This window comes from Perca fluviatilis, chromosome 16 (genome assembly GCF_010015445.1).
Source record: "Perca fluviatilis chromosome 16, GENO_Pfluv_1.0, whole genome shotgun sequence".
NCBI classification, from domain to species: Eukaryota; Metazoa; Chordata; class Actinopteri; order Perciformes; family Percidae; genus Perca; species Perca fluviatilis.
Genome location: NC_053127.1, coordinates 17,669,104 through 17,685,306, shown reverse-complemented (window position 1 = coordinate 17,685,306; position 16,203 = coordinate 17,669,104). Strand labels below are relative to the sequence as shown.

At 40.9% G+C, this 16,203-nt stretch overlaps 1 protein-coding gene across 2 annotated transcripts; it reads right to left on the bottom strand.

The window, feature by feature from the left end:
- Nucleotides 1-26: 26 nt before the first annotated feature.
- LOC120575677 (clustered mitochondria protein homolog) lies at nt 27-15,186 on the bottom strand. Of its 2 annotated transcripts, XM_039826495.1 has the most exons (30): nt 14,928-15,186; nt 14,566-14,643; nt 12,735-14,218; nt 11,981-12,138; nt 11,716-11,887; nt 10,907-11,047; nt 10,679-10,809; nt 10,429-10,583; nt 9,568-9,693; nt 9,231-9,378; nt 9,054-9,146; nt 8,545-8,763; nt 8,031-8,206; nt 7,607-7,915; nt 7,348-7,469; nt 6,189-6,278; nt 5,991-6,091; nt 5,704-5,856; nt 4,574-4,636; nt 4,238-4,485; nt 4,065-4,149; nt 3,415-3,568; nt 2,642-2,781; nt 2,421-2,501; nt 2,140-2,265; nt 1,727-1,848; nt 1,427-1,520; nt 1,203-1,337; nt 1,026-1,099; nt 27-943 (listed from the first exon to the last, which is right to left on the bottom strand). In XM_039826495.1, the coding sequence occupies exons 3-30, from the start codon at nt 14,173-14,175 to the stop codon at nt 898-900; spliced, it is 5,103 nt and encodes a 1,700-aa protein (XP_039682429.1). In that variant the 5' UTR covers nt 14,176-14,218; nt 14,566-14,643; nt 14,928-15,186; the 3' UTR covers nt 27-897. The 2 variants fall into 2 exon arrangements, with proteins under 2 accessions (XP_039682429.1, XP_039682430.1); XM_039826496.1 differs by lacking the exons at nt 27-943; nt 1,026-1,099; nt 1,203-1,337; nt 1,427-1,520 and having other exon boundaries at nt 1,732-1,848; nt 2,140-2,287.
- Between the last annotated feature and the right edge of the window lie 1,017 nt (nt 15,187-16,203).

Here is a 16,203-nt window from a genome sequence, read left to right as displayed (position 1 = left end):
GGTATTAAAGGGAAACACACCATATCAAAATTGGTCATGGTATTTTTTATTGTTATGTAGCATTCTACAGCCAAGTTTAAATTTGAATTGTAAACATGTTTCTCAATGAGATGAGCAGCAGAAGGACTGTAGTGAAGATGTCACTTTGAGGCAAATCATTAATGAAACAAATCCCAGGAAATAAAAACTATAATAATTGTACACTTAGGCCTACTATATGGATACATTTCAGAATAACAAAATAATGTGTAAGCCATGTATTGAAATAGCAGTTATTTGGGCTAATATCTCAAATAAAATTCACTAATATAACAGTCAGTCAGTAATTTGGTGTCAGTTGACTAACTCCACCAAGTTTCACTTGACACCAGTTCAAAGTGTAAAATGCTCTCATTTCCAGTTTATGGAGCCACTAATGTGACTTGTTCTTGTAGAATTAAGAAATACGATGCTTATTAATAAGATGTTTATTTCCCTACAGTCACCTGGATAATAATGACATTAATGTGGATTAAATGATAATGGACATCTAATACACATCCAACAAAGCACAGCAATTATTTTAATATTTGGAAATCTCATGTTCTGAGAAGTGTTAATGGTACAAGTGTGAAGCCCAGTGGACACACAAGGGACTACAAAATGAATGCACATCATTTAAAATTCTTAGAATTTCTTTTAGTAAACTTTTCTCATACATTTCTCAGTAGAAGTAGAAGAGTCAGCTGCACCACTCTTTGTCCATGGTCATTTTCAGGAGTCTGACTGACTACACAGATCTTCTTCTTCTTCGTTCTATTGTAACGCTCCCTTTGGTCCATAGTTCAAGGTTGTTGTCTGCAGTTGTCTTCAAGTTTTTTTTTAAGTCTTTATTTCCAGCTCTTCCATTTAAACATTTTACTTTCCCTTTAATTCAGTCCTCAGGTCTGCAATTTCTTTTGCACTAGAGAGAAAGACATAATAGGTGAACATTTTTATTATCATCATATTTTTTATTCCATAACTGGGAATGTTTTAGTGTTCACCTGAGGGGAATGAGAATGATTCCACATGTCAGGTTGAGCTGCTGAAGGATTGTGAGAGGGCTGGGTGTGGAAAACTGGAGAGAAACACAGATGAGGTTAAGTATCCCACAACCAGAAATGCATGTGGGCAGGGGGTTCATTCTTGTTTGCATGCATGTGTTTATGTACTGTACAGACCTTTGGAGGTGGAATACAGGCACTGGGTGTGTTGCTGTAGATATGGTTGATGGCTTTCTGGAGGATCACAGCCTGCTGAGTGAGGCTCTTCAGGTACTCTGAGCTTTGCTTCATACTGTCATGGTTCTCCCCAACCTGTATGTGTGCAACAATGAAGTCTCTCAGTTAAAATTATGAGCATATGGCATACATATAACAACAGCAAACATGGCATTCCAGCATACCTGGCTCTTATATATTGAATACGCCTCTTTCTCGTGTTGAAGAGCTGATCGAAACTCTCCTTTACTCTCGTACACAGTGGCGAGCAGATGATGACTGCACAGAAGATAGACACGGATAAAATAAAATAAAGAAAAATGAAGGAAGGGAGCCGTATATGAATAGGGCAATCACAGAAACCTGGATTCTAAAGCATGTCTATCATTTTCTCAGATTGTCTGTAACCGTAATGTGTTGCAATCTGTGTTTGATGAATATAAGAATACAAGAAAACAGAGGAACATGACAAAAAACTGTCTTACCTTTGTGCATGCTTCAGGGATGTGGCACCGTGGTATTTTGAGGTTGAAATTAGGGCATTCTGTAGGAACTTCAAAGAAAGCTCATACTCCATCAGTCCATGAAGTACTAGACCCAGCATACTCTAATGTCATGGAGCAAAACAGGAACATTAACAGCACCAGCAGATGGACAATATGTAATTATACCTTCTAGCACAAATAAGGCTTCAAGTTGCCATTGCCTGTTTGCATTTTCAGTATTTTATCTACCTGAACTTCTTGTTTATTTGTTTAAAAAAAAAAAAAACATGTGGGGTCCTGATCCAACACTTTAATCATCTTAAAAGTCTCCCCTACAGTACTTGAAGGGAATCATCAAACATTTTTTTGCAAAAAACTAAAGAGCCACACTATGCAGGTGAGGTCCCACTTACATCCAGCTGTGCGACTTGTGGATGATCTTCTCCACTCACAAGCAGTGTGAGGTACCGAGCGCGGTACAGCAGATGTAGGGAGGTTGAATGTCGGCCTCCAGCAAAGCAGTACAGGGCCAGGTAAATCTGAATCGCAGATAGGAGAATACTTCCATGTGAAGTCACAAGTGAAATATTACATTAATAGAGTTAAGGAAGATGTTTGTAAGAAAATAACAGGGTTAGCATGTTATGGTACAACAATCTGTTTGTGGATCGATGAAAAAGGTAAAGGAACTCACATATTCTTGTATGGTCTGTGGATGGTCTATACCTTTTATTCTCTCACTAGTCATAACAGCCTTTTCCTGGTGGCTGAGGGCCTGTGAGATATGGAGAAATAAAGAACATTACTTTACGAAAACTCCAAAATTGTTGTGGATGACAATTCAGAAGACCCGTCTGGAACCAGACTAGGTAAAAGGTCATGGTAGAAAAAAAAAGTAACGTAATGCATATTTACATCTGCATATTCCCCCAGGATGTAGCAGATCCGTCCCAGGAGATGCAGGCACATGCACACGTCCTCATGCAGGACCCCACATACGCTGCTGAACAGAGTCAGGGCATGGCTAATCAATTCATAGCCATCTTTGAGTAGCCCTAAAAGCAAACATAAAACACTACTGATGAGCCTAGAATTTACAAAAAATAACATCTGTTCTTTACATGAAGTACACTAAACTAAATCCAGATGGTTGTCAGTGTCTAAAAAAGTTACTTTTTTAGTAGTTACCAAGGTATTCTAAATGATCATTTCTCATCCTAAACATTACTCTAAAATGAATTAAAAAAAATCACAGTTCAAAATGGGGACAATACAATGTCCATTTGTGTTATCAGTTGCCTAGCAAAAGTGTTCTAAAGGGTAGACCACGCCAAGGATTAAAGAACTTTCTGGACCAATATAGCCTACTGTTAACTTTACTTCCTACATCAAAAACATTGACATTTTTAGCTCTATCACATTTGTGTGTGTAGTGTTATATGCTGAATAATGTAATATTACTGTGTATTGATGCTTGTAGGGAAACATTTTCTGTTACACATCCCTCACAGTGCCTGTGTAGCTGGTACGGATATAATTTCGTGCTGAATAGCACATCAGCAGGCGTAGATAGTTTTTGACATGGGCCCTCCAGTTAATGGTCACTTTAAGCACCCAGAAAAGGCCACCACGCTACTAAATGTACACATATATACCGTATTTTATGTCCATATTTTATGTTTTCTCACCCTGCTGTACTGCCACCTGTGCGTGTTGCACAAGTCGCGTGGCATCTGTTGCTGTAAGTTTAAGATGTTTGACCACAGGGAACATGTTGATGACATCTTCCTCGCCAAACACTGGCCTGTGCCGAGACTCAAACACATACTCCCTCAGCTGCACCTAAATACAGGGTAAATGAAGAAAGGGAACAGCTGCATTTTAAAGCTGCACTAGATAACTTTGCATTTCGACTAACAATGCTGGAGATAATTTAAATTGTTAAGGGCTTGATGGACTTCAGCAACCACAAATCCTGTAGCATCTTTTCCTTAACCAGCACTCAACTTATATGTAGCCAGACCTCTGTCTTATTAAGCATCAAATATGAGCAGACATTTTTTTCTCTGTGAACTTGACAGGATAGAGGTGCGGCCAAAAAAGACCTAAATCTAATCTTGGCTACTGACAGAGGTTAAAATGGTGTACAAAAACAAAAAAGTTTTTGCCGCAGATTCAACCATTACCATGCACCATTTTTGGTGAGTTTTCAATCAAAAGAGAACTTGCTACAAAAGGTGTAGTTTCAAATTATTGCTATAGTGCAGCTTTAAGATAGACAGAATTCATTTAATTTCATAGGTAAATGTGTTATGAAGAGAAGCATGTTAGGTCTGACCTGGATGCCCGTCTTGATGGCAATCTCTCTCAGTAAGGAGATCCTCTGAAGGCTGTGCTTTTCTATTACTCGGTCTACACTTTCACTGGACACAGAGAGGATGACAGTGTCAAATCCTGTTGCACATATACAATACACGGAGCACACGCACACACACATGCACAAACACACACCTGTCTATTGTGTAGTGGTAATAAACTCCAGCCTCAGTCCTGATCCGGCCCCACAGCTCACTGGGGGTCAGTCTAGCCCACACGCTGTCTGTCAACAAGGTGACTCGACTCCCGTGGCTCCTTCGCCGTCTGCTCCTGCGGCGAGAGAGCAACTCATCTGAGCAGGAGTCGGTGAGACAGGAGGACGAGCTCAGGAGGCAGTTTAGGAAGTGACTGACAGCAGCGGAGAAAGCTGCAGGTTCCACATCCTGGGAGAAAATAAGATGTATCTTGATATTAAAAACTTCATGCTAGATTGCAAAATGTTATTTTAATATTTCACTTTGAGCACTTCACCTGTAGATAGGTCCTAAAGATGTGTTTTGCACTTCTGATGATGACTTCACTGATAGAAATTCTCTGTGAAGGAACATTTGATCAGTTATGTGATCAGGAGGACTTCAGCATCCTGACAGAGAGTTGTCATTCTTTATTTACAAGCGTGTTTTTTATGTTCTATACAGCAAAAAGTAGTATTCTATTCTATCATATTACAAAAGACAGTGATCAGAGATAAGCCTGATAAAAACTTTAGAAAAAACTTTGATCTCAACTAAGTCTAAGATTGACGTGCAAAGATGAGTAGCAGCCTAAGCCCACAGTCGTCTTGTTCTTGTTATTTCTTGTTCAGTGTATTGGAGATATTAAAGGTCCCATGACATGGTGCTCTTTGGATGCTTTTATATAGACCTTAGTGGTCCCTTAATACTGTATCTGAAGTCTCTTTCACAAAATTCAGCCTTGGTGCAGAATTACAGCCACTAGAGCCAGTCCCACAATGAGCTTTCCTTAGGATGTGCCATTTTTGTGTCTCTAGCTATTGAGGAGGAGAGAGGGGGGCAAGGTGGAGGGTGTGGGTGTGGCCTTGACGAACTGCCACTTTGCTCATTTGAAAGCCACGATGCCTCTCTCTCATGGGTTGGCCAAATTCTCTGGGCGGGCAAAGCAGAGAAAGGGGCGGTAACCTTGCTCCTTATGACCTCATAAGGAGCAAGATTCCAGAACAGCTCATCTGAGCTTTCATTTTCTCAAAGGCAGAGCAGGATACCCAGGGCTCGGTTTACACCTATCACCATTTCAAGCCAATTGGGGACCATAGGCAGGCTGGGGGAACGCATATTAATGTTAAAAAACCTCATAAAGTGAAATTTTCATGCCATGGGACCTTTAACATTTCTGTGGTCTAGCAGGTTTAATCTTGAGTGGTTTACAGGCATTTTTCTGTAGCTTCATTTCCTTGTCTTCTAGCGATGTTCCTTGAGAGTCAAAGGACAAGGAACAATTGTGCAATTGGCCTTTGTAATAATAATATCTACATTATATCCTCATCTTCTGCCTGGAACAAAATGTACAGAACTGCCATCAAGCCACATTTATAAATATCTTATTCAATCCTTCACCAGAAAAAAGTAAGTACAAGCAAGTACCTTTATGTGGCTGAGTCTCTCTCTCTCTTCCACCCTGTCCAGCTCAGTCAGTAAGGTGCCCAGGTACCGTATGTTCACACCTCGCTGGTGCAGCACTGAGGTCAGGGTCGCTCCATCCATTGGCACTACTGTGTGGTCGAGACAATCCCTAAGCTATCACACACACACGCACACGCGCACACACGCACACACGCACACACACATTTTTTATTATTTATTATAATTATCGATATCATCTTAAACTGCACATGATAGATCTGAATATTATTGCTCCACACAAGACTCACCACTGCTGCAATCTGATTGGACAGTAGAAAAGCAGCCATGTCCCATAACAACTGTCTCTGCCTCTGAACCTCCTCAACACACTCAGAGGAGAAACGAACGCCTGCAGCAAAGACACACAGTTCAATCATAGTCAATTTTTTCTTTTTTACTTTATATACATGACCATGTGTGTGTGTGCATACAAGTGTGTTAAATACCTGGAGAGCAAACATTAGGATTGAAGCGGATGTCAAAGCAGGAGTCACTCACTGATCCGACAGCCTCACAAGCTTTCATAATCACATTTTCTACAAAAGTAAAATATGAATGCATTATTACAGTAATCAACACACAATCAAACAATCCTCACCACTTTCCTTGGCCTCAATCATGAGTTAACAATGAATATTTGCATATTTTGAGGGTCTATTAACTGTGATGTAAGTTTATTAATAAACATTATAGTAAGGATTTTTTTTAAATTAGAATGATATAATCTTGATTCTAAATTTGGGAAAAATAATTCACCATCCTTTAATATTACTTTAGTAATAAGTAGTATTCAGATCCTGATATGTAAGTAAAAGTAGGAAAACCACACTTTGAGAACACTCAATTAAAAGGACTGCATTCAAAATCTTAAGTAAAAGTAAAAACTTAAGTACAACAAGGTTGAGGTGGAACAAATATTAATGAGTTTTAATCTATAACAAAGTATCCCAATTCTAAGAATTGATCCAATGTAAAATCCAATGTCAGAGATCCAATGTAAAATCTTATGTAAGATCCAATGTAAAATCTTAATTTGTAAAGTAAATAGTAACTATGCTGTCAGGTAGTGGGAAAAAAAGTATAAAGTAGCAGAAAATGAATAACCTCGAGTAAAAATTGTACTTTCAGTCAGGGGTGTCGGACTGGGGAGAAAAAGTGGACTGAGTACCCAGAGCCCTCATGTGAGGAGGGCCCAAAAAGATACTAGAATGAATAGCTGTGGATGTTGGGAGGGGCCCATAGAAAATGCCCATTCAACCACTGGGAATGAACATCCAACCTCTGATTTGTAAGCCAACATGGATGAGAGGTCCTCAGAAGAACTGAATAGTTATAATATATTATACATGAACTACATCTGCTGATGAAGATCATGTGATGTGTTTTAAAGCTCCAAAACAACTACTAAATGGACCTTGTAATGAGATTGTTTTTTCCAGCTGTTGTTTCCAAGATCAAGAATGAACTTATCTTATTACTGTTTAGCTTATTTTGTATCTCCTCACTCAGTTTTCAGTCTGATTTCTCCTTGCAGAAACCCAATTTCTTCTGGTTTTAAATTAAATTAAACCTAATTTAGCTGGTCTAATTCACCCATGTCAGCACCTGCTGTGGCTGTTTCTCCAGTTCTGGGCTCACAGACCGACTCTTCACTCTTCTCTGTGGCTTTTTCTTGTTCTTCTGGCTGAATGAGCCCCTGGGACACCATCTTGACATAAAGTTCATACCTGCAACAGAAAACACAAAATAAGAGCGATAATATCCATTTCCAAAGCTCAGGTCATCCCGCTGGATTAATGGTTACATGGTGGCTGCATCTGTGTCCAAACATTCAGCAAAGGGTTCCACATCTACTCTTCCTCACCTATGCTGGACGAAGGCCTCTATCAGCTCTGGTCTCAGGCTGGCCAGGCTGTGATGATGTTGCCGTGGGTAACCAAAACTCTGACACTCTTTTGGCACCTCCCTCCTCTCCTCTGTCTCTGAGAACTGGAAGTTAAGGTCGGGGGGGAAAGTTCGGAGAAGGTCCAAGATGTAGGGTCTTCCGTCATTACCCAGGATGCCTTTGGTCTCGATGCCAGAGCAAAGCTCTACTGGGCTGTTGCTGTGGTCGAGCACTTGGTGACGTTGGATTCTAAGCGGTTTACTGGTTTTATCCAGAAGCTTCAGAAATCTGGAATAATGTTGAGAAAATTAAAGGTTGCATGTTTGAACTTATACTTAATCATGCTCTCAATACCTGAAATATAATACTTTATTGTTTTTTTTTGTGAGCGCGTGTGTTATACCTGGGGTGTGTAAAAACAGTTTTTCCATAGTCATTAGAGCCATAGACAACACTCTGCTCCTGATTTTTCTCCAGTATCCCAGGAACGATGGTCTGAGCGATAACACGGATGCCACGATAATCCACCACAGCTGTTCCAAGTGTGTGAAGCCCCTCTATGTCCACAGATGCGTATGCCTGTAGCAGAGCAACATAAGTATTTTTGTTTGATGGCAAGAACATGAAGGAATTATTGAATTATATATAACATTAATTATTTCATTTGAAAGTGAAAATATAAGAAGCAAGCAAAAAGCAGCAAATGCAACTGTAACTGCAGGGCAGACTATTTTATTGTGTATGACTGTTGAATATTATATTTCCCTTTTAAATTCACATAATCACACCCTTACAGAACTATTGAATGTAATACTGTCCCTTCTGCAACAAATAAATACTTTTAAACGGGACAGATAAAACAGTAAATGCATCCCAAACACCTTACAAATCATGCAGGTATTGCTGTGAGGATCTACCTGCGCTCCTCTCAGGTCACACATGGCAGCAGCATGAGCAGCAGCGTTGCCCCCTAGTGGGCAGTAGTGCTCAGCTATGTCGAACCCCAGGCTGAAGAACAGATTGTTCCAGATGAACATCTGCATATGAGGCGCCTCCCCTGGGTTTAACGGCATGACGTTACCGTCAATAACAGCTACAGCACCTCGTGTTGCAGCGGCAACAAAGTCACTGTTGGTCTGGATGGAGGGGATTAAAATCTTGGTTAACACAGTTTCACTTGCTTAATTTCAGCAGTACAATCTAATCTAATTCCAGAGCAGGAAGAAGAAGGAATGATCTATATAAGGTATTTTATTATGAAAGATCAACAGTACAGAGGAAGTGTAGGAGGTCTTATACATCTGAGATCTTTTACATCTGTACTCCTGGTCAGGGATGATCTCACAGTCACAAGTCTGCTTCTTTAACCATTAATCAGTGAGGGAATGGGAAAGAAGATGTCACAGTAAGAAATCTGTGGTCTCACCTTGAATATGCTCCTCTCTCTCTGCAGGCGCTCCTGAAGGGAGTTTCTGGTGAGTTCCCTGCATCCCTGCAGCTCCTCATTCCAGTCCCGACTCTGTGGCCATAAGACACAACCTACCTATCAGCATCAACATCCCCATCCGTTAGCTTTGGATGCACAATGAAATATGTCTGCAACCTGCCCAGCTGTGTGCTCGTCCTGGCCCATGCGACTGGTGTGTGTCTCCTCTGCTCTGACACAGTCAAGGGTGTGATCTCCATGACGGGCGATCCAGGTGAACACCTGGAAAGGTGCTGCGATCTGCTCAAAGGGGTGTTGCTGAACTCTGGTTAACAGATAGTGACAGAAAACATTTTCATTGGCATGAAAGTATTTAATGTCACTGTCTAGTATTACAGAGCATCATGTAAACTACCATTGCTGTATTTGCATCCACATATTGGATCGATATGAACAGTGTGTCACTTGTTGTATTAGCATGTAGTTTCCAGCTTGATTATTACAGTTTGCTCACCTCTTCTTCTGCAGGGCACTGAAGGTTTTCCTGAAAGCAGGGCTGACTTGACTCAGCAGCTCAACTAAAGAGTGGCAAAGGATTTTGGGAACTGCAGGTTTAGGGTTGAAGTTGAAGGCAGTTGACCTGGAGCAGTCAGAGCATAGCACAAGTTGAATCCAGGTAAGTTTCTACTGTCCTCATCGTACATAATTGTTGTTAGTTTACTGCTCTCTGGGGTCGGTGTTGCTCTAATAAATATTTGCTTAGTTGTGGAACTTGAAAGAAATAAAATATGAGAGTGATGCTCAGAGTCTACAGCCATGCTAGCAGCTCTGTAAGGCTGTACTCAGGAACAGTGGTGCCTTGAGCTAAATGCTAACATCCTAAATATTCACAATGGGAATGCTAACATGCCGACGCTAAGCAGGCACTTTTCCCCAAGTACAGCTAAGGCTGACGGGAATGTCATTAGTTCTGGTATTTGGTGATAAACCAAAGAATTGACAAATTGCAACGTGATGGCGCTACATGAGAAGTTAAGGGATCACCAGAGTGATTACTTTTCATCCTGACGGGGGTCATGAATGTCTGGAGTGCCAATCCATATAAGCTATTTCTCAGGTTAAGTGAAAACTTTGACCTGCTGGTGGCACCTGAGAAAAGGTCAGGGGATCCCCAAAGTCATTAGGATTCATCTTCTGGGCACAACGAATGTCTGTACAAAATGTCATGGCAATCCATCAAATCGTCCTTCATCAAAAGTAGTGGACTGACCGACCAACATTTTTATCCCAAGAGCCATGCTGCAAGCATGGCTAAAAACTTTTCAATTTATATAGTTTGGCAAACTTGCAAATGGCTGAACAGTTTAGCACTCACTGGTTGAGGTAGAAGCCGCGTGTAGAGGATGTTATGTTGAGTTCTCTGTTCTCCATAGTCAGGACATTGATGTACATTAAGTCCCCATGCATCTTCCTGTTTCCTGGAGGTGGGTTCCAGCTGCTCATGGTCAGAACCCGCAGGCACTGCAATGGCTGTAATGATATTTTCATAAGTCTCACTGTTGCTTCACTATAACTGAACACATGTATAATTGTCGTATTTGCAATCACAAAATGTGATCGCTCACCTTCCAGTCATCTCTGAGTGGCTGCAGTGGAGTAAGTGGTCGGTCCTTACATCCAGGGAGGATGTATTCTGGAGGGCTGCAGTCAAAGGACTCCTTTTCAGAAGCTCCCCTGTTCCCTGACCTGTCACTATCTAAAGGGATGAATATGGAAATGAAAGGGTTGAATGGATACTGACAGAAATGCTCAGACAAAACCTAAAGTGAGGAGGTAATGAGAGAGTAATATACCTTTGTCTCCTCTGGTGTAAAAGGTTAGGTAAGAGAGTGAGCGGCAGTTTACTCCGTTGTATGCATCTGTGGGGTCAAGGCTCCTCAGAAGATCACGAACATGTCTGAGATGAAGACGAGCATCACGCACTGTGTAAGGATCTGTAACAAGATCAGAAAAGATGATTATAAAGTGTTTCATTCAATCCTATACAAGTGCCAAATGAATGGAAATATTGTTCTTGCATTTTATGAAAGAAGATAACAAACAAATCAGCACGTGTGAACAATATGGCGAAACAGTGCAGTATAAAGTGAGAAGAACTTATGATGTTATCATAAGATCATATGATATTACCTATAGCCTTGGAAAATGAACAACAGACAGTATTTAAGTATTGCCTTTTTTACAAAATGCAGATGCAAGTGACTGGAACATCTGTAGTGAGGTTTAAAGTGAGTGAAAGCAAAGCAAAATAAAACTGTAATTTGGTTGTGTGGAGTCAAAAATGATGTTGTAAACCTTCCTGGATGAAGCCATTTTCACCACGTTTGCAAAGCCTGATGAGCCTGTGCAGTTTTGAGACATAAAGAGAGAGCGTCTGTATGACACCTGTGGAGGTTAGTGACAGTTTTGGATGAGAGGTCAACATTGTTCAGACTAAAAAGGGCCTTCTCGTGACATGTGAAGTTCTGAGGTCTAATAAAACTGACTGAAGTCAGATGCTGACAATGTTGCACTCTGAAGTGAACAACACACTTAGTTTGTTCACTTAGTTCATCACAAAAAGACAACTTCTAAAGAAGAAAGAAAAGAATGAGGCAGTTACCTTCCACCACCTTGATCAGCACTCCATCCTGGATGCCCTGGATGGAGCGTAGCTCTGTGAGGCTGTCGAGCACGATGCCTCCCAGCTGGAGGGAAAAGCATGTGCGGTGGCAGGTGATCTCGTGCTCCATCAGCACCTGGTGCAGCTCCACCACCAACATCTGGCCTGACACCTGAGAGGAGAGTTGGATTGGAGTGATTCAAAAACATGTGATGATACAGGGAAGCATTTTTAAGACAACAACGAGGACAGAGGTACACAGAACCTGAAGCTCAAAGCTTTCTGTTCCAGGAGGTTGAATTCTGACAGTAAAGTCTGTCTCTTGGAGATCAACTATGTCACTGATGCTGAGTTTCCTTTTATCAGCATCAGACTGTTGTGGGCGACCATCCTCAGGGCTTTCTTCAAGTTGACCTGGAGGCGCTGTGGACAACAGAAGAGACAAAATAGGTGTGAGGATGAAAACTTTTTTCGTGTTATGGAGGACCACTTTTCCCATAATTAAAATGAAAAAGGTAAAATGAAAAAAAATACTATTATATATCAATGCAGCACAATTAGGTGATGATTAAATGTCAAAAAGAAAAAGGAAACTGGAAAACAAAAAGGAAATTGTATACTGAAATGATAAATGGATATTATAAAATTACAATTTGTGAAATGTCCATCACTTAAAAGAAAATAAAAAAAGCTTAAATTGAAATGCTCAAATTGAAATGTGTAATTAATGAGAAGGAAAAAAAACATACAAAAATGAGAAGGGAAAATAAATTGAGATATAGGTTTTCCATTTCCCACCCTCCTTCTTGTGTTTGCCCTTTTCCATTTGTTTTTATTTTACAATTAAATTATGGCCTGAGTACTAAAATATTATAATAGTTCATAAGAGTTAAGCCATTTTCTCTTTTACTTTTAATTCTGAAAAAAACGATCCTCCATAGCGTGATGACCCACTGTACAAGCTGCCACTGGAATGTTTGAATATCACATCATTGAAAAAAATAAATAAAACCACTCACCTTTGACATGTGGTGCTGCCAGAAACAGCTTGTCAACTAAGAACAAGGTTTTCTTCATCTCAGCCTCTTCCTCCTCCACATTTGACAGAGCTGTCTTTTTGTCTTCCTCTTCCCTCTTTGCTGGGTCCTGGCATTGAATATATTCTGCATTTAAATCTGAGTGATCTGTGAGGTCCTCAGACAGATTCCTGTTTTTTTTCCCGTGGTTAATGTTACAGCCCTTTTCATTTACATTCTGATCTGATGCCACAGTCGCCTGTCCCATCTCTTCATCATCCGGATCACTCTGTTGTGTCAGGTCTACACCACACTCAGCAGGGCCAAAGCTTTCCACCATGTCAGTGCTTTTGATGCTGTATTTTGTCAGCTGAATGTCCTTTTGTGACTCAATGTTTTCATCCATATTGTTGTCGTGTGCAGTCGCCATCTCTGACTCTGAATTAATGTTTTGTTGTTTGTCTTTAACATTCTCCTGTGTTGGCTCTGTCCAGGCAAAGTCTGTATTTTCCTGAGCAGTAACAGTATCCTGTTGCAACTTATAGACATTTTCTTCATCAGTGTTGAACTTCTCCATTAGCTCTGCATTTTGTTCTGTTTGAAATATATGCTTTGTTGAAATAGAGGTGAGTTCCTCAAGGATGTGATTCTCTTTCGGCTCTTGCTCAGCTTCCTTGTCTATATCTCCGAAGGCCAGTTTGTTTTCTTCGGTCTGTCCTTCCACCTTCCCTGGCACCTCAACAAAAACGTCCATGTCAGCCCAGGTTCCAGAGTCTATCCTTTTCTTTTGTTTCTCTGACATCACTTTAGTGACAATTTCTGATTGTTTCTCTCGTGATGTTTGTGCCTCCAAGAGCACATCCACCTGTCTCAGTATTTCATGTTCATCCCAAACATCCACAACCATCTCTTCTGTAATGCCAGCATTTGCTGGTGTGTTTACTTCACTCGCTACAGTCTCATTATTGCATACACGTATTTCTGTTTGTGCCTGAACTTCTGCCTGTGACTCAGTCTGAGTCTGCACCCCCATACCGATTTGTGTCTCCACTTCGGTCTGTGTCTCAACCTCAGAAAACCCCCTGTTTCTCCATCTGTTGCTCCTCTCTTGTCCTTCATCTCCTGGCTCATCCAACCTCACTCCCTCTTCCTCCTCAGACACCAACAGACAGACCATTGGCTCCACCAGAGTCACGTCCCCTCCCAGGGTGCTACTTAGGACGATGTCAGGAAACAGGAAGTGCTCTGGTTCGAGGGCCGGATTTGTCACGCCGGTGGAGGCGGTTAACAGATCGTCCTCCAAGTCGTCCGACAGACTCAGCGATTCACATTCACTCTCTTCACTGGATAGCAGAGGGGATCTTTCCGCCTCACCCTGGACCGGTGCATCCTTACACTTAAAGTAATTTGACAGTGTGTGACAGCATTGGACTATGTTTCCCATGGTGCCTTTGTGCACACAAAAGCAATACAACTGTGCAGGTGGCCTAAGAGAGAAAAGACCACAGTATGTAGGCAGGTTCAGGGACAATACATTTTAAAGTTGATTACAAATGGGTTTTATTTATGCAGCTTCAGCCAGCGGTTCTATTAAATATAATGTAGGTTTTCCCAAATTATTTGCAATTAAATTATGCTTTTCAGCCTGACATTAATTTACTTGTTAAATCTTAAATGCATTATTAGTTTGAATTAAGCTGCAAAGTATGAACTGCGGCAGAAGACTTTGTCACTGTCACATGTGTGTCATGTGTAAATGCAAGCAGCTAAGAGCCTTAGACAACAGCTGATAAAAGGAAGATTATGAAGTGTTCCTGCAGTGGTGTCACCTTACAGAGGAAAGGACTGGAAAAACTCAGAGACTAAAATCTCATCAGATGAACTCTGGAATGATGTTGGATATGTGTGAATCCTGGAACACAGATGAGAGGATACGCTGAGTACAATTTTTAAGGAAAAATCACCTTTAGAGTTACAGTTGTTTAGCTACACAAAATGTCTAAATCAAAACAGCAGAATAATAGACTCATTTTTTATGTCTTGAATCCCAATTAGAGTGTTTCTTATAAGTAACACACCTTATTCAAGTACACGAGAACACAAAGGTGCAGCAGAATACATGTGCATGTATCTCAAACAACAAAAGAAAAAAACAGCATCAATATGACATTAGTGTAATCATTCGATGGGCCCTACCAGCCAGTGAAGAGAGAGGGAGAGACTGCCAGTCTGTGTCATCTTCTCCAGAATCCTCTGCTGTTCATCCTGCTGAAATGAGAGAGCTGAGTTCCCCAGTCTTTCCTCTACAGCAGGAGGCTCCCCTGTCCTTACTGCGAAACCACGTTACACAAACTGTGTCAGTGCACGTGTGTCTGCCCTTCATGGGTAGAGAAGAGCTGTGAGAGAACATGTATAGGCCCTCTCTTCACACACACACACACGCACACACACACACTCACATATCTACACACTTAGTACCTATCCAAGTCCAGAAGAGGGCAACCTCTCTGCCGTTCATGATGTAACTTCCTGTATTCAGACCGGTCCATGCACTCTCTATTAACCTTGAATGTGAGCATGTGCAGGAGGTGTATAAATAGCAGCAGCAGGAGGTCTGGCGCCTCTTTATATTTTGAAAACTACACAAGACATGAGACAGCAAACATCTCCCCAAACACAAAGTCCTGGAAACAAAAAAGCCTTCAGTATTTTGTCTCCGTAGCTCTTCACACACTTTTAGGCATGAGTTCTCTGAACGTAGCTCTCTGGTTGCCATGGCAGCTCTGCAGCATACATTATCATTCTGAGCACAGTCTCCAAGACAACTGTGGGAACATTCTAGAATGGGACGTTTGCTAGGAGACAAGTTACATGTGTACCAGTACACTAAATACTACATGTGAGTGTGAGCGATACTGTAGTTTGCAGTAGCTGAATGCAGTAATTGAAAGACTCAACATCTCCAAATGATTGTCAATAAATTCATCAATCAAAAATGTTCCTGTTAATGTTCTCAATGCATCAGTATATTCTCCTGTTCATTTAACAACTCACAAGCCACTTTAATTTAGTTTCATTTCATTAGTTCACTGCATCATTTAAATATTCAGCTTAGGCCACGCCATTCGATCACAGATAAACTAAGGCCCATGTTAATAATAACTAGAGCTTTCTTTGGCCTTTTGTGTGTCCATAGATGTCTGCATCATTCAGTGGGCTTCTATGGCATGTTGCAAAAATATCTGTATAGTAAAAGAAAGATGCAGATTGCAGATGAAGGGCAGTCAGACTGTGAGTCATTAGCCTACAATCTTCCTGCACACACTCTCTTTTAATATTTGTCAGTTGATTGTAAAAGCCTAGAAAATTCAGAGATACATGTCTATACATCTTTTACTTTTTTTGGAAAATTCAGCAATGCACACAGATCTGGCCATATTTTAATTATCATTCAAAGTTTGGTTGTACTGCC